Consider the following 21446-nt stretch of genomic DNA (forward strand, 5'->3'; position numbering starts at 1 on the left):
CTTCACTGGCTTCCTATCCGTTTCCGCATACAGTTCAAACTCCTCTTATTGACCTGTAAGTGCATTCACTCTGCATCTCCTCAATAGCTCTCCACTCTTATCTCTCCCTACACTCCTCCCTGGGAACTCTATTCAATGGGTAAATATCTCTTATCTGCACCCTTCTCCTAGACTGCTAACTCCAGACTCCGTTCCTTTTACCTTGCTGCCTGGAATAGACTTTTGAGCCGGTACGTCAAGCTCCATCTCTGGCCATCTTTAGATCTTGGCTAAAAGCCAACCTTTTTGATGTTGCTTTTAACTCCTAACCCTTACTCATCTGTTCAGTACCCATGTTCTCTTATCCCTTTTATGTCCTGTTTGTCTGTCCTAATTAGATTGTAAGCTCTGTCGAGCAGGGACTATCTATTCATGTTCAATGTACAGTGTTGTGTATGTCTAGTAGTGCTATAAGTAGTAGTTGTAGTATATATCTTGCGGTACACATGACCGCCACTTTGGAGGGTTTGAATCAAGCAAATTTCCCCTTTAAGCAATGGGAATTAACGGAGGGGAGGGTCTTAGCATATCTTGGATGGGCTGTATTCAGGCACTGAAAATGATGATCCTGCCTAAACTGTTGTATTTATTTTTGGCCCTTCCTCTACCTATTCCTAAGCGTTTTTTTGTGTGCAATTAATCAAAAATGTTTTGCTTTTAACTGGAGAAAGATACTTTATCAACCAGTACTCAAAGGGGGAATTGATGTCCCAAACTTCCTGCTTTATTATCAGGTGGCACAGCTGCGAATCCTGGTGGAGTGGATCTGGGTACCCCCCCCCCCAAAGAAATGGCTCCAATGGGAGCAGGATTGGATTGGTTCACCCCTGCTTTGGGTGGTACTTTGATTACCAAAAGAAGAACTCCCGGTGCTTATTCAAAGGGTCCCTGTGGGTATCAGTCATCCACTGGCTACCTTGTGCATGGTGCGTACTAAATCTTTCCTGGACTATCTTTATCACCTTCAGATGGCACTACAATATGCCCCCCTTTTCCCGCTGGGGTTGAGGAATGCGGTCTATAAACAATGGGCCTCCAATGGATTACGTACCCTAGGGCAAGTCTGGGAGGAGGACTTTATCTCCTTCTCGGACCTACACGATGACTAGGGCCTAGAGGCGAGGGAGCTGTTCCATTATAGACAGGCCTGAGATTTTGTACACTGTAGGGCTTGTGGAGACCTTAGCCCGGAGGAGACTTTGCTGGAAAAAGCTATTAAAGGAGATAAGGGCAGTATTTCTCGCTTATATTTGGCCTTATTGCTGTATCATACATCTTTGCAAAAATATATCTCTAAGTGGGAAGCTGATAAGCCACAGACTTTGAGAGAAGGGCTTTAAATACCTCTTTAAAGTTTTTCTAGCTAATAATCTTGTTAAAAGTGGTTTAAAAATTTTTTTATCGCTGGTATTATACCCCTGAACAGCTCTTCAAGATGTATCCTCAAGCATCTGATCAGTGTTAGAGACTGTGACGGTCAGGGCATATTTCATCATATCTGGTGGACTTGCCCGAAGGCTTAGCTTCACTGGACCTCTATATTGGAATTAGTCCAACACATTTTACATAAACCCTGTCCTCAACAGGCAGATTACTGCCTCTTACATCTTATGCCTCTGGAGGTTACAGTGGAACACCACAAGCTGGCAACACAGGTGTTTACTGCTGGAAAATTGGCGTTGGCCAAATCTGGAAACAACAATCATTGCCACCTGTGTCTCAAGTTCTCCAAAAACTGGATTTGGTTTAATGTCCAAACTGACTGCAATGAGGCATGGACATTTAGCTGCTTTTTCTAAAGTCTGGCGTGTTTATGAAACATGGAGATCCACTTCAACTCTGGGATCTCAATCTCAACAGTTTGTGATTGCCTGGGAGGGGTTTGGGTGCAGGTGTGCTGGTTGTTCACTTTATTATTGTTTGTTATTTTGATCTTGCTTTTGTAGTGCTTGAATCTTTTTTGAATAAAGCTTTGAAGGAAACAAAAAACCCTAGTCCCTGCCCTCTACACCTGCCCAGAACAGCCACTGATTACATATTACTTTGTTGTCAGGCAAGACTGGATGGGTGGGGAGGGAGAGATACAGAGAAACTGGATAAAAGGCAAGGGGAGACAGAAGTTATGGGCTGGAGGAGAGAAATTGGGCGAGACTGAATAGGTGGGGAGGGAGAGAGAAAAGAGACGAGACTGGATGGGAGGGAGAATGTTGAAATGGGTTATAGTGGAAGAGGTGAAGAAGACCGAAGAGAAAAAAAAATGACATATGGCCAGGAGACCCCTGAAAAACTTAGAAGACAGGAAAGCAGTAATCAGAGACTGGGACCAACACAATTATCAAAATTAAATGGCAGACAGCAAAGGTAGAAAAAAATAATTTTATTTTTAATTTAGGATGAAGTAATGCAGTAGCCATGTTAGTCCACTTTAAAAGTTAATTAAAAAACAAAAACAAAAAAATAAGGCAACAACTTTATACTGGACTATATACATTTTTTTACTAACTTTCAGAGATCAAAACCTACTTCTTCAGGTCGGGACAATATACTACTGTAATAGTATTTTTATCCTGATTTAATGAAGGAGGTTTTCGCATTCAAAAGCCCAGTAAAAAGGTATCACCTTATTTTTCTGCTTTTGTTTTATTTGTTAACTTATATAACATAGCAATTGGAATATGTACGTCCCCTGTCGTTGGTGGGGGGGGGGGGGGGGGGTGCTTTGCGTCATTGGGGGGAATGGGGGCATGCCAGCATGCAAATGCATGCTGGACAGGGCTCACCATTCCTCCCTAATGATCTGCAAACCCTAACGCCAGCTCGGAGCTGGCGTAGGGTTTGTTGCAGCCAGCGACCCAATCTTTGGCACGCTGGTCGCTGATCATTGGGGATGAATGCGTTAAGCCCCGTTTAGTATGCATTTGCATGCTACTTGCAGTAAGAGCCCTCGAGTGTGTTGTTTCACGCGCTCGAGGGCTCTGATCATGGGGCGATAGCAAACGCTGGCGCTAGTACGGTGCTAACAGCCTCTAGCGCCGGCGTTTGTTTAGATCTACCCATATATGGGATAAAGGAGAATGACTCCCTTACACTCTCGTGTAAAGTCCTGGCTCAAATGAGAACTGTTTCTAAAACCTCTGAGCAGGTGTAAAATCCTGATGCAGAGATTTTTCTCCCTTACTTGTGTATTTCCGTGGTAAAATGGGGATTCCACATGTACAGTTCTGTCCTTTTAAAGCCACGTCCCTATGACATCTGTACGCGGTGTGGACATCAACTTGTAAATAGTGGCATCATATGACTGCAATCATATGACAAGGCAATCCCCACCATGGCCCTGTGAATCCACCAGTTTCATTACTTGTCGTATGACTGCAGTCAAATGAGTTACAACACATATGTGAAGAGGTATCCAGTTCTCAACATAATTTGCCCCTGAGGCAGTCCATGTATGGGCGAAACACAGCCTGTATATAAGTACTGCCATACTGGGACAGACCGAAGGTCCATCAAGCCCAGCATCCTGTTTCCAACAGTGGCCAATCCAGGTCACAAATACCTGGCAAGATCCCAAAAAAGTACAGAACATTTTATACTGCTTATCCCAGAAAGTGGATTTTCCCTAAGTCCAATTTAATAATGGTCTATGGACTTTTCCTTTAGGAAGCCGTCCAAACCAGAGTTTAATTATACGTTGAGTGAAGAAAATTTTTCTCAGATTCGTTTTAAATTTACTACTTTGTAGCTTCATCGCATACTCCCTAGTCCTAGTATTTTTGGAAAGCGTAAACAGATGCTTCACGTCTACCTGTTCAACTCCACTCATTATTTTAAAGACCTCTATCATATCTCCCCTCAGCCGCCTTTTCTCCAAGCTGAAAAGCCCTAGCCGCTTTAGCCTTTCCTCATAGGGAAGTCGTCCCATCCCCTTTATCATTTTCGTCGCCCTTCTCTGCAAATTTTCTAATTCCACTATATCTTTTTTGAGATGTGGCAACCAGAATTGAACACAACATTCGAGGTGCGGTCGCACCATGGAGCGATACAAAGGCATTATAACATCCTCATTTTTGTTTTCCATTCCTTTCCTAATAATACCTAATGTTCTATTTGCTTTCTTAGCTGCCGCAGCACACTGAGCAGAAGGTTTCAACGTATCATCAACGACGACACCTAGATCCCTTTCTTGATTGGTGACTCCTAACGTGGAACCTTGCATGACGTAGCTATAATTCGGGTTCCTCTTTCCCACATGCATCACTTTGACCTTGCTCACATTAAACGTCATCTGCCATTTAGACGCCCAGTCTCCCAGTCTCGTAAGGTCCTCTTGTAATTTTTCACAATTCTCCCGCGATTTAACAACTTTGAATAACTTTGTGTCATCAGCAAATTTAATTACCTCACTAGTTACTCCCATCTCTAGGTCATTTATAAATATGGTAAAAAGCAGCGGTCCCAGCACAGACTCCTGGGGAACCCCACTAACTACCCTTCTCCACTGAGAATATTGACCATTTAACCCTACTCTGTTTTCTTTTAATCAGTTTTTAATCCACAATAGAACACTACCTCCTACCCCATGACTCTCCAATTTCCTCTGGAGTCTTTCATGTGGTACATTGTCAAACGCCTTCTGAAAATCCAGATACACAATATCAACCGGCTCACCTTTATCCACATGTTTGTTCACCCCGTCAAAAAAATGTAGTAGATTGGTGGGGCAAGATTTCCCTTCACTAAATCCATGTCGACTCTGTCTCATTAATCCATGCTTTTGAATATGCTCTGTAATTTTGTTCTTAATAATAGCCTCTACCATTTTGCCCAGCACCGACGTCAAACTCACCTGCCTATAATTTCCCGGAACTACTCTGGAACCTTTTTTAAAAAATCTGCGTTACATTGGCCACCCTCCAATCTTCTGGAACCATGCTCAATTTTAAGGATAAATTACATATTACTAACAATAGCTCCGCAAGCTCATTTTTCAGTTCTATCAGTACTCTGGGATGAATACCATTCAATCCAGGAGATTTGCTACTCTTCGGTTTGTAGAACTGCCCCATTACATCCTCCAGGTTTACAGAGAATTCATTATGTTTCTCCAACTCGTCAGCTTCGAATACCATTTCCGGCACTGGTATCCCACCCAAATCATCCTTGGTGAAGACCGAAACAAAGAATTCATTTAAGCTCTCTGCTACGGCTTTGTCTTCCCTGATCGTCCCTTTTACTCCTCGGTCATCTAGTGGTCCAACCGATTCTTTTGCCGGCTTCCTGCTTTTAATATACCTAAAAAAATTTTTTACTGAGTTTTTGCCTCCAACGCAATCTTTTTTTCAAAGTCCCTCTTAGCCTTCATTATCAGCGCTTTGCATTTGACTTGACATTCCTTATGCTGTTTCTTATTATTTTCAGTCGGTTCCTTCTTCCATTTTCTGAAGGATTTTCTTTTAGCTCTAATAGCTTCCTTCACCTCACTTTTTAACTATGCCGGCTGTCACTTGGTCTCCGTCCTCTTTCTTTAATACGCGGAATATATTTGGCCTGGGCTTCCAGGATGGTGTTTTTGAACAGCATCCACGCCTGATGTAAATTTTTGACCCTCGCAGTCGCTCCTCTGAGTTTTTTTTCACCATTCTTCTCATTTTATCATACTCTCCTTTTTTAAAGTTAAATACTAACGTATTTGATTTCCTATGTATACTTACTTCAAAGCTAATATCAAATCCGATCATATTATGATCACTGTTATCAAGCGGCCCGGCCCCAGCACCATTACCTCCTGCACTCCACTAAGGACTAGGTCTAAAAATTTTCCTTCTTTTGTCGGCTCCTGTACCAGCTGCTCCACAAAGCTGTCCTTGATTTCATCAAGGAAGTTTACCTACCTAGCATGCCCCGATGTTACATTTACCCAGAATATCGGGGTAATTGAAATCACCCATTATTATTGTGTTGCCCAGTTTGTTTGCATCCCTAATCAGGCCTGAAAAGTGTGTGGTGTGTACCTAGGTCCTGGTGGCCACCAGCACCAGTGGGCTCAACCCTAGTGGAATTAACTGGATATTTTTCTTTTGTGTTTGGCTCGACTCCTCCATTAGGCTTTTGACTTGGTTTTATATGCATATAAAGCGAATGCTACATACCTGTAGAAGGTATTCTCCGAGGACAGCAGGCTGATTGTTCTCACTGATGGGTGACGTCCACGGCAGCCCCTCCAATCGGAAACTTCACTAGCAAAGTCCTTTGCTAGCCCTCGCGCGCCCGCGCGCACCGCGCATGCGCGGCCGTCTTCCCGCCCGAAACCGGCTCGAGCCGGCCAGTCCAGTATGTAGCAAGACAATACACTTCAAGGGAAGACACAACTCCAAAGGGGAGGCGGGCGGGTTTGTGAGAACAATCAGCCTGCTGTCCTCGGAGAATACCTTCTACAGGTATGTAGCATTCGCTTTCTCCGAGGACAAGCAGGCTGCTTGTTCTCACTGATGGGGTATCCCTAGCCCCCAGGCTCACTCAAAACAACAACATTGGTCAATTGGGCCTCGCAACGGCGAGGACATAACTGAGATTGACCTAAAAAATTTACCAACTAACTGAGAGTGTAGCCTGGAACAGAACAAACAGGGCCCTCGGGGGGTGGAGTTGGATCCTAAAGCCCAAACAGGTTCTGAAGAACTGACTGCCCGAACCGACTGTCACGTCGGGTATCCTGCTGCAGGCAGTAATGAGATGTGAATGTGTGGACAGATGACCACGTCGCAGCTTTGCAAATTTCCTCCATGGTGGCTGACTTCAAGTGGGCTACCGACGCAGCCATGGCTCTAACATTATGAGCCGTGACATGACCCTCAAGAGCCAGCCCAGCCTGGGCGTAAGTGAAGGAAATGCAATCTGCTAGCCAATTGGATATGGTGCGTTTCCCTACAGCCACTCCCCTCTTGTTGGGATCAAAAGAAACAAACAATTGGGCGGACTGTCTGTGGGGCTGTGTCCGCTCCAGATAGAAGGCCAATGCTCTCTTGCAGTCCAATGTGTGCAGCTGACGTTCAGCAGGGCAGGAATGAGGACGGGGAAAGAATGTTGGCAAGACAATTGACTGGTTTAGATGGAACTCCGACACAACCTTTGGCAGAAACTTAGGGTGAGTGCGGAGGACTACTCTGTTGTGATGAAATTTGGTGTAAGGGGCCTGGGCTACCAGGGCCTGAAGCTCACTGACTCTACGAGCCGAGGTAACTGCCACCAAGAAAATGACCTTCCAGGTCAAATACTTCGGATGGCAGGAATTCAGTGGCTCGAAAGGAGGTTTCATCAGCTGGGTGAGAACGACATTGAGATCCCATGACACTGTAGGAGGCTTGACAGGGGGCTTTGACAAAAGCAAACCTCTCATGAAGCGAACAACTAAAGGCTGTCCTGAGATCGGCTTACCTTCCACTTGGTAATGGTATGCACTGATTGCACTAAGGTGAACCCTTACGGAGTTGGTCTTCAGACCAGACTCAGACAAGTGGAGAAGGTATTCAAGCAGGGTCTGTGTAGGACAAGAGCGAGGATCTAGGGCCTTGCTGTCACACCAGACGGCAAACCTCCTCCAATGAAAGAAGTAACTTCTCTTAGTGGAGTCTTTCCTGGAAGCAAGCAAGATGCGGGAGACACCCTCTGGCAGACCCAAAGAGGCAAAGTCTACGCCCTCAACATCCAGGCCGTGAGAGCCAGGGACTGGAGGTTGGGATGCAGAAGAGCCCCTTCGTCCTGCGAGATGAGGGTCGGAAAACACTCCAATCTCCACGGTTCTTCGGAGGATAACTCCAGAAGAAGAGGGAACCAGATCTGACGCGGCCAAAAGGGAGCAATCAGAATCATGGTGCCTCGGTCTTGCTTGAGTTTCAACAAAGTCTTCCCCACCAGAGGAATGGGAGGATAAGCATACAGCAGACCTTCCCCCCAATCCAGGAGGAAGGCATCCGACGCCAGTCTGCCGTGGGCCTGAAGCCTGGAACAGAACTGAGGGACCTTGTGGTTCACTTGAGATGCGAAGAGATCCACCAGGGGGGTGCCCCACGCCTGGAAGATCTGTCGCACCACACGGGAATTGAGCGACCACTCGTGAGGTTGCATAATCCTGCTCAACCTGTCGGCCAGACTGTTGTTTACGCCTGCCAGATATGTGGCTTGGAGCACCATGCCTTGACGGCGAGCCCAGAGCCACATGCTGACGGCTTCCTGACACAGGGGGCGAGATCCGGTGCCCCCCTGCTTGTTGACATAGTACATGGCAACCTGATTGTCTGTCTGAATTTGGATAATTTGGTGGGACAGCCGATCTCTGAAAGCCTTCAGAGCGTTCCAGATCGCTCGCAACTCCAGAAGATTGATCTGTAGATCGCTTTCTTGGAGGGACCACCTTCCTTGGGTGTGAAGCCCATCGACATGAGCTCCCCATCCCAGGAGAGACGCATCCGTGGTCAGCACTTTTTGAGGCTGAGAAATTTGGAAGGGACGTCCCAGAGTCAAATTGGAGCAAATCGTCCACCAATACAGGGATTCGAGAAAACTCGTGGACAGGTGGATCACGTCCTCTAGACCCCCGGCGGCCTGATACCACTGGGAGGCTAGGGTCCATTGAGCAGATCTCATGTGAAGGCGGGCCATGGGAGTCACATGAACTGTGGAGGCCATGTGGCCCAGCAATCTCAACATCTGCCGAGCTGTGATCTGCTGGGACGCTCGCACCCGCGAGACGAGGGACAACAAGTTGTTGGCCCTCGCCTCTGGGAGATAGGCGCGAGCCGTCCGAGAATCCAGCAGGGCTCCGATGAATTCGAGTTTCTGCACTGGGAGAAGATGGGACTTTGGGTAATTTATCACAAACCCCAGTAGCTCCAGGAGGCGAATAGTCATCTGCATGGACTGCAGGGCTCCTGCCTCGGATGTGTTCTTCACCAGCCAATCGTCGAGATATGGGAACACGTGCACCCCCAGCCTGCGAAGCGCCGCTGCTACCACAGCTAGGCACTTTGTGAACACCCTGGGCGCAGAGGCGAGCCCAAAGGGTAGCACACAGTACTGGAAGTGGCGTGTGCCCAGCTGAAATCGCAGATACTGTCTGTGAGCTGGCAGTATCGGGATGTGTGTGTAGGCATACTTCAAGTCCAGAGAGCATAGCCAATCGTTTTGCTGAATCATGGGGAGAAGGGTGCCCAGGGAAAGCATCCTGAACTTTTCTTTTACGAGATATTTGTTCAGGGCCCTTAGGTCTAGGATGGGACGCATCCCCCCTGTTTTCTTTTCCACAAGGAAGTACCTGGAATAGAACCCCAGCCCTTCTTGCCCGGATGGCACGGGCTCGACCGCATTGGCGCTGAGAAGGGCGGAGAGTTCTTCTGCAAGTACCTGCTTGTGCTGGAAGCTGTAGGACTGAGCTCCCGGTGGACAATTTGGAGGTTTTGAAGCCAAATTGAGAGTGTATCCTTGCCGGACTATTTGGAGAACCCACTGATCGGAGGTTATGAGAGGCCACCTTTGGTGAAAAGCTTTCAACCTCCCTCCGACAGGCAGGTCGCCCGGCACTGACACTTGGATGTCGGCTATGCTCTGCTGGAGCCAGTCAAAAGCTCGCCCCTTGCTTTTGCTGGGGAGCCGCGGGGCCTTGCTGAGTCGCACGCTGCTGACGAGAGCGAGCGCGCTGGGGCTTAGCCTGGGCCGCAGGCTGTCGGGAAGGAGGATTGTACCTACGCTTGCCAGAAGTATAGGGAACAGTCTTCCTTCCCCCGAAAAATCGTCTACCTGTAGAGGTAGAAGCTGAAGGCTGCCGGCGGGCGAACTTGTCGAATGCGGTGTCCCGCTGGTGGAGAGACTCTACCACCTGCTCGACTTTTTCGCCAAAAATGTTATCCGCACGGCAAGGCGAGTCCGCAATCCGCTGCTGGATTCTATTCTCCAGGTCGGCGGCACGCAGCCATGAGAGCCTGCGCATCACCACACCTTGAGCAGCGGCCCTGGACGCAACATCAAAAGTGTCATAAACTCCTCTGGCCAGGAATTTTCTGCACGCCTTCAGCTGCCTGACCACCTCCTGAAAAGGCTTGGCTTGCTCAGGGGGAAGAGCATCAACCAAGCCCGCCAACTGCCGCACATTATTCCGCATGTGTATGCTCGTGTAGAGCTGGTAAGACTGGATCTTGGACACGAGCATAGAGGAATGGTAGGCCTTCCTCCCAAAGGAGTCTAAGGTTCTAGCGTCCTTGCCCGGGGGCGCCGAAGCATGTTCCCTAGAACTCTTAGCCTTCTTTAGGGCCAAATCCAATTTAGGGCCAAATCGATTTCTTCCGAAGCATGTCACCAGAGCTCCCCGGCACCGACGAGGAGGACGTCGAATCCATCCGTCGCTTCCTCGGGGCCGAGACTGAAGAAGGTCGATCTCGGGGGGGCTGTACCGCAGGAGCCCTCAGGGTAGGAGGAGACCCACCCGAGGGCTCACCGCCACCAGCAGGGGAATGGACAGCCCTCACCTGCACTCCACCCGATGCACCACCGTCCGACGACATCAGCAGACGAGGTCCTGGTACCACCGACGTCGATGCAGCTATCCGATGTCTCGGCGCCGATGCAGAGGCCCGATGCCTCGATGCACTCGATGCAGGGGCGGCCGAGGAAGATGGTCTGGACGCTGATGACGTCGATGCACTCGAAGATCCCGGTGCCGATGCCGACGAAGAGCCCGAGAACAACACGTTCCACTGGGCTAGTCTCGCTACCTGAGTCCGCCTTTGAAGCAGGGAACACAGACTGCAGTTCTGAGGGCGGTGCTCGGCCCCCAGACACTGAAGACACGACGAGTGTCGATCAGTGAGCGAGATAACCCGGGCGCACTGGGTGCACTTCTTGAAGCCGCTGGAAGGCTTCGATGTCATGGGCGGAAAAATCACGCCGGCGAAATCAAAAGCCGAAATGGCGAAATTTGAAGCACCAAATTTAGAGGGAGAAAAAATCTCGACCGAGGCCGAAAAGAGGCCTACCCCGACGACGAAAGAAAACTTACCGGGGCAAAAAAGCTGGAAGTACGGGGAGGATTTACACGAAACCCGGCGGGGGGTTTCCGGAGCACTTCCCGACTAGGACAAAGCTTTCCCGAAGGAAAAAAACACGTTCAAAACAAATTGGACGCGCGAGGTCGACTTTCCGGGGCTCGACACGGCGAAAACACGACCGTACCGAGTGCGGACAAAAGAAGACTGGCCGGCTCGAGCCGGTTTCGGGCGGGAAGACGGCCGCGCATGCGCGGTGCGCGCGGGCGCGCGAGGGCTAGCAAAGGACTTTGCTAGTGAAGTTTCCGATTGGAGGGGCTGCCGTGGACGTCACCCATCAGTGAGAACAAGCAGCCTGCTTGTCCTCGGAGAATATATAAATATATGGTTTAAGTATTTTCATAATTTTGTAATAAGCTTAATTGCTTGGCTCCTGTCAATTTGCTGTATACTATTACTTCCACTCACCTTACTCTCTGTTTGTAGCTCTGAGGAAGGAGTTGGGGGGGGGGGGTTGCGCCAGGGGCACCATCTTATCCCTCGCCTCGGGCAGCAGATTGCCTTGAGCTGCCCCTGCACTACAGGAATGATATGCAGTACTAAGAAAATGTTTGTGTTATACGACTTAGGAGGAAGTGATTTAAAAACTGTGTTTTGGCTCTAGGTGGGACTTTTTTATGCTTTCCCTGTAAGCGCTTAATTTCATAACAAGGAGCAAATTATATATTTCTAGATCCTTCTGTTAGAAGCCTCTCTCCTTAATAAACAGTGACTCACCTATTTCTAGGATTTTCTCAGTTTCTTTTTTTTTTTTTAATTGGATTTTTTGTTAGGTGGCGATTTTAAAAAAAGTCTCATATTTAGTGAATAATATTTCTGGGCTCAGACACAATAGCAAGTCCTCCATGATGTGGTCTATATATAGATTGTTTTGTTTTCCTTGTGGTACAATGTATGTTACTATGTTGTACTGTATTAGGTTTTTAGTTAAAATGTGGCTTTTCCTATTATTGTTGAAAAATTTAATATAATAAAATTTACAATGAAAATGTATGCAAATTCCAAATATAACAATGAGAATTATAAGCACATACCATGATATCCTTGCTAACCAGCAATAAACAATGTAACAAGTACATACAACACAACAAATTTGGTGTGTGTAAAATAGTAAAGTGAACCCCTAGTTTCCTTAGCACAATTAATTAATTAGAATCAGGTGCTTTCTATAAGTGTACAAAAGTTTGGTCTTCACCATAAAACCAAGCGCTATGTTCCTGAAAATCTTTTATCTTATCAAGTATTGTGGTGCAGGTATCGTGTTGTGGGACTGCTTTGCTGCATCAGGACCTGGACAGTCTGCAGCCATTCATGGAAATATAAATGCAGCTTTACATCAGAAAGTTCTAGAGGAGAATATCAGTCCATCCATCCATGAGCTGAAAGTGAGCTATGCAGCAAGCTATCAATCCTAACATTCAAGTAAATCTACTACAGACGAGTTAGAGGAGGAAATTTCACGGTGTGAACTGGCCAAGTCAGAGTACCAATCTAAACCTTATTGAAATCTTGTGGGAAGAGCTAGAACAAGCTGTTCACACAAGGAAGCCCATGAACGTCAAAGCTGAAACAGCTGTGTATGAAGGGGTGGACTAAATTTCCTCAAAGGCAATCTGAAAGACTGATCAGTGGTTATTGTCACACTTTTAGATGAAGTTTTGCTTCTTAAGGAGGTACCATCACAGTTACTGAATGAAGGTTTTATACACTTTCATACAAAGATACTTACTATTGAAATCTTTTGTTGAATAAATAAAAAAATATAGCATTTCTGTCTGCATTATCTCTTTCAGTGGGGTTATTTCTTTTTTTCTTTTCAGGGTTTAGATAAGGATTTAATCATATTTTGATTATGAAATATGATAAGACACAGACCTTCCTAGGGGGTTCACAGACTTTCACAGCTCTGTAGATACATCAGTTGCAGAGAACCTTCCATATCTTCCTGTCTCAGCTTCACAAAAATGTAAGGATCTAAATTAATCTCAATGTCTCAATATATGATTTCACAGAAACATAGATGTTCATTTCCTTTCAAGGAAATTACTAAACACTCTGGGACAGATTCTTTTGCCATCCATTTCTGAAACCTCTACCTCTGTTCCTGGCACCAAAGTTTTTTCCTTGACTCATTACAGAGGAAAGTTATATCCAGAAATATTCTAATACACATTGCTCACATGCACATGCATTATTAATTAGATAAAGATAATGCTCTTTGGGTTAGGAGCAATAATAAACTTCTATTCCTGTTCAGTGCATTTTGGCTACCTCATGGTCATACAACTGGCAGTTTAGGAATCCTCTGACAATACTGATTTGGAAGTCATGGTTTCATGTCACTAGGGTTAATCCTGTGTTATAACTACACTAGGTAGTATCACATCTCTTCCCTTGAATCTTGCCACTGCCAAGCAAAACAGCAGGGATAAGTACATAAGTATTGCCATACTGGGACAGACCGAAGGTCCATCAAGCCCAGTATCCTGTTTCTAACAGTGGCCAATCCAGGTCACAAGTACCTGGCAAGATCCCAAAAAAGTACAATACATTTTATGCTGCTTATCCTAGGAATAAGCAGTGGATTTTCCCCAAGTCCATTTTAATAATGGTCTATGGACTTTTCCTTTAGGAAGCCATCCAAACCTTTTTTAAACCCCGCTAAGCTAACTGCTTTTACTACAGTCTCTGGCAACGAATTCCAGAGTTTAATTACACGTTGAGTGAAGAAAACAGTTTCACTGATTCATTTTAAATTTACTACTTTGTGGCTTCATTGAATGCCCCCTAGTCCTAGTATTTTTGGAAAGCGTGAACAAACGATTCACGTCTACCTGTTCCACTCCACTCATAATTTTATAGACCTCTATCATATCTCCCCTCAGCTGTCTTTTCTCCAAGCTGAAGATGACTGCTCTTCTCGCTTCAAGAAGCAAGTAAGACAAGTTTCATACTGGGTAAGTCCTTCTAGCCCTAAATTACAGTTTAATGCTCCAAATCATGTCCTCCATCAAAATTTCATCTTTATCTCTCTGCTTGACAGTGAAAAGAGTAGCCATAGGGTACCCTAAAAAGCATGAATGGACAACTAAAGGACAATGGTAGGAACAGGGCTAAGAGGACAGATAAACTTGGGGGAGGAATTTCTATGCTCAGCTATCCAAAGTGGCAGAGAACAAGAGGAAGACAATTTAGCAAACTCAACAGGCCAGTTGGTCTTTATCTGCTGTCATTTGCTATGTTAATATGTAATTTTCTATCCCCATGTACATGCACTTTAATGGCATCTCTTACCCGGGAAGCTACGACAAGTGACCTTTTGCCAACTGGAGAAACCACCAGGAGCCATTCCTGTGCCAGATCTGGGGGCACATCGATCAGCCACTCAGACAACATCAACTACAAAATTGAACAACAAATTAATGGTGCTGATAATTATGCCAGATTGGGACGTGGGAAAGTAGATGAGAGCATAGAGTTGAAAGGTAGAAATGGGGAGTGGGTGCATGACAGAAAGAAATAAGAGGCCAAAGAAGGGGTGAGACAGGAGAAATGGGAGGGCAAGGGATAGGGTGGGAGCGGGGAGATGAAAAGTTGATGGGTAGTGAAAAAGTAAAACGAGGATGATTGAGGAGGAGGGTGAAAAACAGGGTGAATTCTAAGTGGACAGCTAAGCAGAAAAGAAAAAAAATAAAGAAAAAGCTGAAAGGGAAAGGTCAACATTAGAGACAGACGTGGGAGAGGAATGCAAGAACACAGGCAAGATGAGTCATGATATGAGATAGGAAAAACAGGCAGAAGAAAACAAAAGAGAGACTGGGAGCAAAGCAAATGGAAAAATAAAAACACTCACACGATAAAGGTAGAAAAAAGTATTTTATTCATTCGAGTATTTATATACTGCTTAGACCTAAGCAGTTTGCAGTTTACAGTTTCACATTACAGGTACTGGATCTGTCCCTATTGAGCTCACAGTCTAGGTAGTACATTGTACTACTGTTGTACCTGGGGCAACGGAGGGTTCAGTGACTTGCCAAGGGTCACATGGAGCTACAGAGGGAATTGAAACTGTTCCCAGGATCTCAATCCACTGCCAACCATCAGGCAGAAGTGGGAATTGAACCCCAGTTCCCCAGATTGGTAATAAGTATATCAAGGCAAAAGCTGAACTGGAAACTTCAAGAAGTCAGACTCTGAATATAGGCAACACTGGAGAAATATAAACTGAAATGCATTGCTGCTTATACTGAACACATTACAAAGAATTCAGAGATGTGCATTTCCCAAAGGTGGCATATTCCAGTTAATAAATTCAAAAGTGGAGTGGAGGAGTGGCCTAGTGGTTATGTAGGCACTCCTCCACTCCAATCTTATTGCTGACAACCAGGCCAGTATCATCTGCTGTCTTGAAATCAAGAGCCCCCTGAAGACGGACAAACAGAGGCTTTTGGCTTATACCCCGGCAACCCCTGTGGCTTAGTTTCCCCCCAGTTCTTTCAGCATGTTACCGAGGTGTTTTCCAAATAGTAATTTGTCCCGATAGGGCAGTTTAACTAGATGTGACTGACGCTGTATCTGTTGCCCAATGCCGCAACCAGAGTTGCCGATGTGCCATGACAGCCAAAGACATACTGTGGGCCGTAACCCATAACATGTCATAACCAGCATCCACAAAGACCAACCATGGTTTCAGCTGGACATTATGGCGCCTGTCTCGTGTTGCAGACTGCTGATGCAATGTCAGGCATGCTCTTGCCACAAACGAGCTGCACATTGTCACTTGAAGGCCCAAAAAGACTTGTTTCAGCGAATCTTCTAGCTTCCTATCTTGTAGGTCATTTAGGGTAATGCCCCCTTCCAACAGCAAGGTGGTCTTCTTAGTCACTGCCGTTACAAGAGAGTCCACCCTGGGAAGCTGCAATTTCTCTTTCTTCTCTGGAAACAATGGGTAGAGTCAAGTCATAGCTTTTCCCACTCTCAACCCCACGTCTGGCAAGACCCATTCTGCTGTAATCAGGTCTTGAATGTCTGGATTCATCGGGAAGGTCTTAAAAGGGCCTCTAAGCCCACTCATGATTGATGAAGATAGAACTCCTGATGCTGAAGCAAAGGGCTCCTCGATGGAAAGCACCGCTGATGCCCCAGAAATAAGAGTCCCGAGCTCCTGTTTATGAAAACCCTCAGTACTTTTGGGTCATCTCCCTCCTCCAACGGCTCCTTCAATGATGCCTTCTTTGAATAGACTAAGGCCGCATCAGATAAGGAGGGAGAAGCAGAGACAGACCACCAGGAGTGGACAGATGAGGCTAAATGAGATCTTTCAGGAGCTGAGGGGCAGTAGGGTGAGAAACTGAAGCACCTTGCAGCAACTCTTGACTGTCCCTACTTCAGTAAATAGGCCTGGAATAAGAGCAACATAAACTCCAGAGAAAACAAAGAACCCGATGCAGCTGAATACTCTGTCGGGCCACGAGGTTGTAACATGACAGCTGTGCTCCATGCATGATCAGCCAGAGGCTGCTCTCACTGACAGTCGGTCCTGACATAATGGCACCCGATCCCGTGCTCTCCTGCATCAAACACAAGCTGAGGCACAAGTCAAATCTCTCCACACCTGGAGGGCGGGGGGGAGGGGGTAGACTAATCCAGGTGTAACACCCCAAGGAAAAAATGTGGTCCCCATGGACCAACACCCCAGAGCACTAAGGCACAGCCACCAGACAGCCAAGTTGCCTTTTTTTTTAAAAAGGGAATAAAGAGGAATAACCTGCAGACCCAAGGCCTACCAGACTTTCTCATACTGCACGTTCACCATCTGCTGGGAGATTGGCTGGCTGAGAACTGCACAGGTGTTATATACAATTCTCAGAGTCAGGTGTCCTCACATTCCATCTGTTGGTAGGCGTGCATAACCCAAAACATCTTGACTGGTCTGGAGAGTTGCTGAGGAAAAGGATGTTTGTGAAGAACTTCCAAGGCTAAAAGTGGACAAACCCACTGTATGAATGAAATACATCCTAGGATACCGAGGTCCATGTCACAAGGACCTGGCAGAGTCCCAAAACGTAGCAAGATTCCATACTACATAACTCCAGGGATAAGATTTGGCTTTCCTCAGGTCTACCTTAATAATGGTTTATGGATTGTTCCTCTAGGAATTTATCCAAACCTTTTTAAAACTCAGCTACATTAACTGCTTTTGCCTCTTGCTCTGGAAATAAGCTCCAGAGGAGGAGATGCACAGTCACAAATCGGACTGCTTCCTGCATCTCTGCCATCCTAAACCAGACTATTCCTTTGAACTGTGCAGCTTAAAGGAAGCATCGGGTCCAAGGCAGCAGAGGAGAAAGCAGCCCAACCTGTGGCTGTGCAGCTCTTTCTCTTGCTGTGCTGGAACGCTGAGTGTACAGGGAAGGAGGGATCTAACTGGTTGTTCTAATTTCTGAGGTTTTTTTCCCCCAAATTAATTTGAACAAATTATATTCTGCCATTCCACGCTACAGAGTGTGTAAAGCAAATTGCAAACATACATATCTAATATAAAAGAAAAATACTGACAACACAAAGATCAATCTCCTGAGTGTCATCCTACAGCTGAATATTTGACAGGGAGCCGAACAAAAAGCCAGGTTTTTAAATCTCATCAAAATTCTAGGGAGCTGCTATCTGAGTTCAGCTCCTCAGAGAGCTTATTTCATAGTCCAGAAGCAGACCCACTAACAGTAAACAATGGGCCCTCCTGTACACAACATACATCAATAGCTTTAGCATGTGTTCTTAGAAAATGACTCCCTAGATGTTCAGTACTATATACTGTAATGTCTGCCACAGCCTATGTGCCTCCCACTGGCTGTGGGAACACCACTGTCTTCCAAACATCATTACTACCTAATTACTTCAGGAAGCTTGGTCTGGATCCCAGAGACTCTCAGTCCAATGCATGCAACAAACTTATTTATTGAAACATAACATAAAATAAAGTATCCCCTCTGCACAGTCATAGGGTCTCTTAGGAATACTGTTTACGCACAACACCATCACAAAAGTATCTCTTCTTCCCAGCTTACTAAACATACCAGACTAAACAGACTTCTCATTATTCCAGATTCACTTGCATGCATTCATGCAGCATCCTACTCTCCTAGCCTATTCTAGGCTGAACTCTAACCAGGTTTCCCCATGTTTCCTTTTACCAGTCACTATGGCTCCAAATGTTATGTACCAAGATCCTGGTCTTCCTTAGGCTACACTTCACCCCAGGTTTTACCTGCCACCCTTACTTAAACTAAGTCAGATGAGTAGCTGGACCTTGTGTTGCGGCCCTGCCTTCTTCTGCCCTGTCCTAACACCTTCCAGGTCCCCCACCCCCCCCCCCAGAACAGTATAATCTAAACAAGTGCTAGTATTTAAACAAGGAAATCTTCCCCTGCAATATTCAGAAACTTCTGCCCCTCTTTAGGCAGCACTGACCCCTCTCCTGTTGCTAGTAGGAGAGTAATTTACCAGAGTGCTTTTCACATTACACCCCCATAGAAGCCAGCTGCTCCCTCCCCAGAGGAAGATATTTATCTGGCCCTTGGATATTCCTCACCTCTCAGGGCTGTAGCAAGCGCCCCTTCCATTGGCTTCACTTGCAAAGTGGGTGGGATAGGGGGGCACGTCAGCAGCATTTGGGGGGGGTGTCACACAGGGCATGCACCAGGCTTGCTACGTTCCTGTCACCTCTACCCTTCCAGGTTCCACTCTTCCCTAGGAACACTTGCCTCAAGCTTTAGCCTCATTGCCTGCTTCCAGAGGTGGAGCTTCCTCCCATTCCTGGCCCTAAGGACTGCCTACTATGGAGGATGGAGTGGAACTGTAAACCCTGCCCTTTTTTCTGAAGAAACCTTCCCTTTCAGGGGCTCAAGGCTTACTGTCCCTCTCTTTGTCTCTGTCTTTCCCCTCTGTGTTACTTCAAGCTCCCTCGTTAGTAACATTGATAACTGCTGCAGCTATCAGCAAACCAGAGCATGTTTAATTAGTGCAGTAATTAGGCTCGGCCTAACTCTGCTGACCTCACAGCTCATTGCCTTATGGGGCTTGTAGTTCCACTTCTTAAAAGGAAACTTTCCTTTTCCAGCCTCCTTTGAGTTTCACCTTGGTTGACAAAGTCTGGACCCTTTGCAGCCATTTCATGGTCTTTTTAGGAAAGCCCACATACAATGCATTACAATAGTCAAGGTAGCTGCACCATGATCTTATAATGGTATGGGCCTAAAAATGATTGATGCATTATCTATAGACTCAACTGAAGCCAGGCTCTTCTCCAAACAGCTGAAACGTAGACTTCCATTGATAGAGAAGAGCTGAACGTATCTAGCAGCAGTGGCATCAACATCATAGGGTCAGGTTTCCAGGCTTTCCTTAAAGAATATGCATGAGATAGATTTGCATACAGTAGGGATGGCATGCATGCAACTCTCTTATGCATATTCATTACGGATAGCCTGAAAACCCTTGAGACTGCAAGTGAACACTACAGGTTGAAAAGAATTACTCCCCCACAATACCCCAGTCTTCCAAGATCAACTGCAATCCTAACGCTGGAGTGAGTTTCCAGCACTATGTACCATCTCAGGGATGTCTCCTAGAAGTGCAGCTTCTGCAGCTCTGATCTACTTTTTGTTTAAAACACTAGCACTGGAGGTCTCGTCCAAGACAACTTGACTCTGCCTCCCTGTGACATCAAAGGTGGGCATTGACGTTTCAAAAGTCTGATCCCGAAAGATTCTAGATGCTTTGGGATGGAAACAAATTGTAAAAGAATGTACCCACGTAGATGGCCATATCTTAAGATTTAGTTTTTTTCGATAAATGATTGCCGGCACAAAGGGTTGGGGTCACTGAGGTGAGGGACCTTGGTCTAATCATTATTTAGTTAAATTGTTTATGAAAATGCAAGCAACCAGTGTTAGTATCCTCACGTTGAATTGTTCCAAGTATTATCAAACACAGGAATCATTTGAGTTGTCGGATTTGAAATCAGAATTTATTACTAACCTGACGAAGTTTGATGGCTCGGACGTCTCCATAGCTGTTGAATCTTGGAATTTAATACTAACTCGCTTGATTTGGTAGCCCCAATGTGTGACCGTCACAGGGCACACCGCCATAGTACACTGTGATATACTAAGTATCTGAGATTGCTTAAGCAAAGGTTAAGGAAATATGAGAGAAGTTGGAGACGCTGCCCTTCTAGAATTACCTTAATGACCTATAACCCAGAATTGCAGGCATATAAAAGTGCATGTCTGTCGGCAAAGAAGGAAAATCTTAACTCAGTTATTGAGTCAGCTTCTTCCAGCACCCAACAGCTGTTTTCTGCAGTTCAACGCTTGATGGCTGATCCTAGCTCAGATAGTAAAGTGATTAACTCCTCCTTGTCTAGTCAGGATTTTGCTCGGGGATTTGCAGACAAAGTAACTAACATCACTCACAATTTGAGAACCAATCATTGTCAGCTGAATTGGGCTGCCCTTTAGTTCCTGACGATCAATGATCCTTTTTTCAGTCTATAAGCACTGACTGTGTTGCAAGCTTTCTCAAAAGTGAAATCGTCTCACTGCCCATTAGACGTATGTCATCCTTCAATACTTAAGTCTTTGAAACATAAAATTAGCGAGGTAAGCAGAGATATTATTCATTTGTCTTTTTCTGAAGGATTTATGCCCAATGCATTGAAGAGATCTGTTGTTAGATCTGTGGTTCCCAAACCTGGTCCTGGAAGCACCCCAGCCAGTTCAGTTTTCAAGATAGCCACAACAGATATTAATGAGAGAGCTTTACATGCAGTGGAGGCAGTACATGCAAATCTCTCTCATGAATATTGATTGTGGATATCCTGAAAACCTGACTGGCTGGGAATCTCCAGTACCAGGTTTGGGAAACACTATGTTAGACCATTGTTAAAGAGCCTATCACTTAATCCTGACGTAGTCCTTAGTTATAGGCCTCTCTCTTTGCTCCCTTTCTTGGGGAAGATTATTGAAAAACTGGTTTATGACCAACTCATTGAGTTTGTAGAAAAGTACAATGTTTTGGATACGAATCCAGTTGGTTTCAGGTCACTGCACAATACTGAAACATTGCAAATTTCTATTCTGGATACTGTCAGAGAGGGTTTTGACAAAAGGTGAAATTAGATCTTACCTGCTAATTTTCTTTCCTCTAGACCCTCCAGACCGGTCAAGACGTGTGGGTTATGTCCTCCTACCAGCAGAGGGAGACTGAGAAAACACTAAGCTTTTGAAGCCTGTATATATAACCTGTGCAGAA

The 21446-nt window shown here is 45.8% G+C and overlaps 1 protein-coding gene across 2 annotated transcripts in view; it reads right to left on the reverse strand.

The window, feature by feature from the left end:
* The window catches only part of SNUPN (snurportin 1), an 88786-nt gene that overhangs the window by 48634 nt on the left and 18706 nt on the right, over window positions 1-21446 (reverse strand). For both annotated transcript variants that reach the window (XM_030186826.1, XM_030186833.1), the window contains exon 4: window positions 14427-14531. In XM_030186826.1, coding sequence (XP_030042686.1) covers window positions 14427-14531 — 105 coding nt within the window. The remainder of the gene's footprint in view (window positions 1-14426; window positions 14532-21446) is intronic.

This window comes from Microcaecilia unicolor, chromosome 1 (genome assembly GCF_901765095.1).
Source record: "Microcaecilia unicolor chromosome 1, aMicUni1.1, whole genome shotgun sequence".
Lineage (NCBI taxonomy): Eukaryota > Metazoa > Chordata > Amphibia > Gymnophiona > Siphonopidae > Microcaecilia > Microcaecilia unicolor.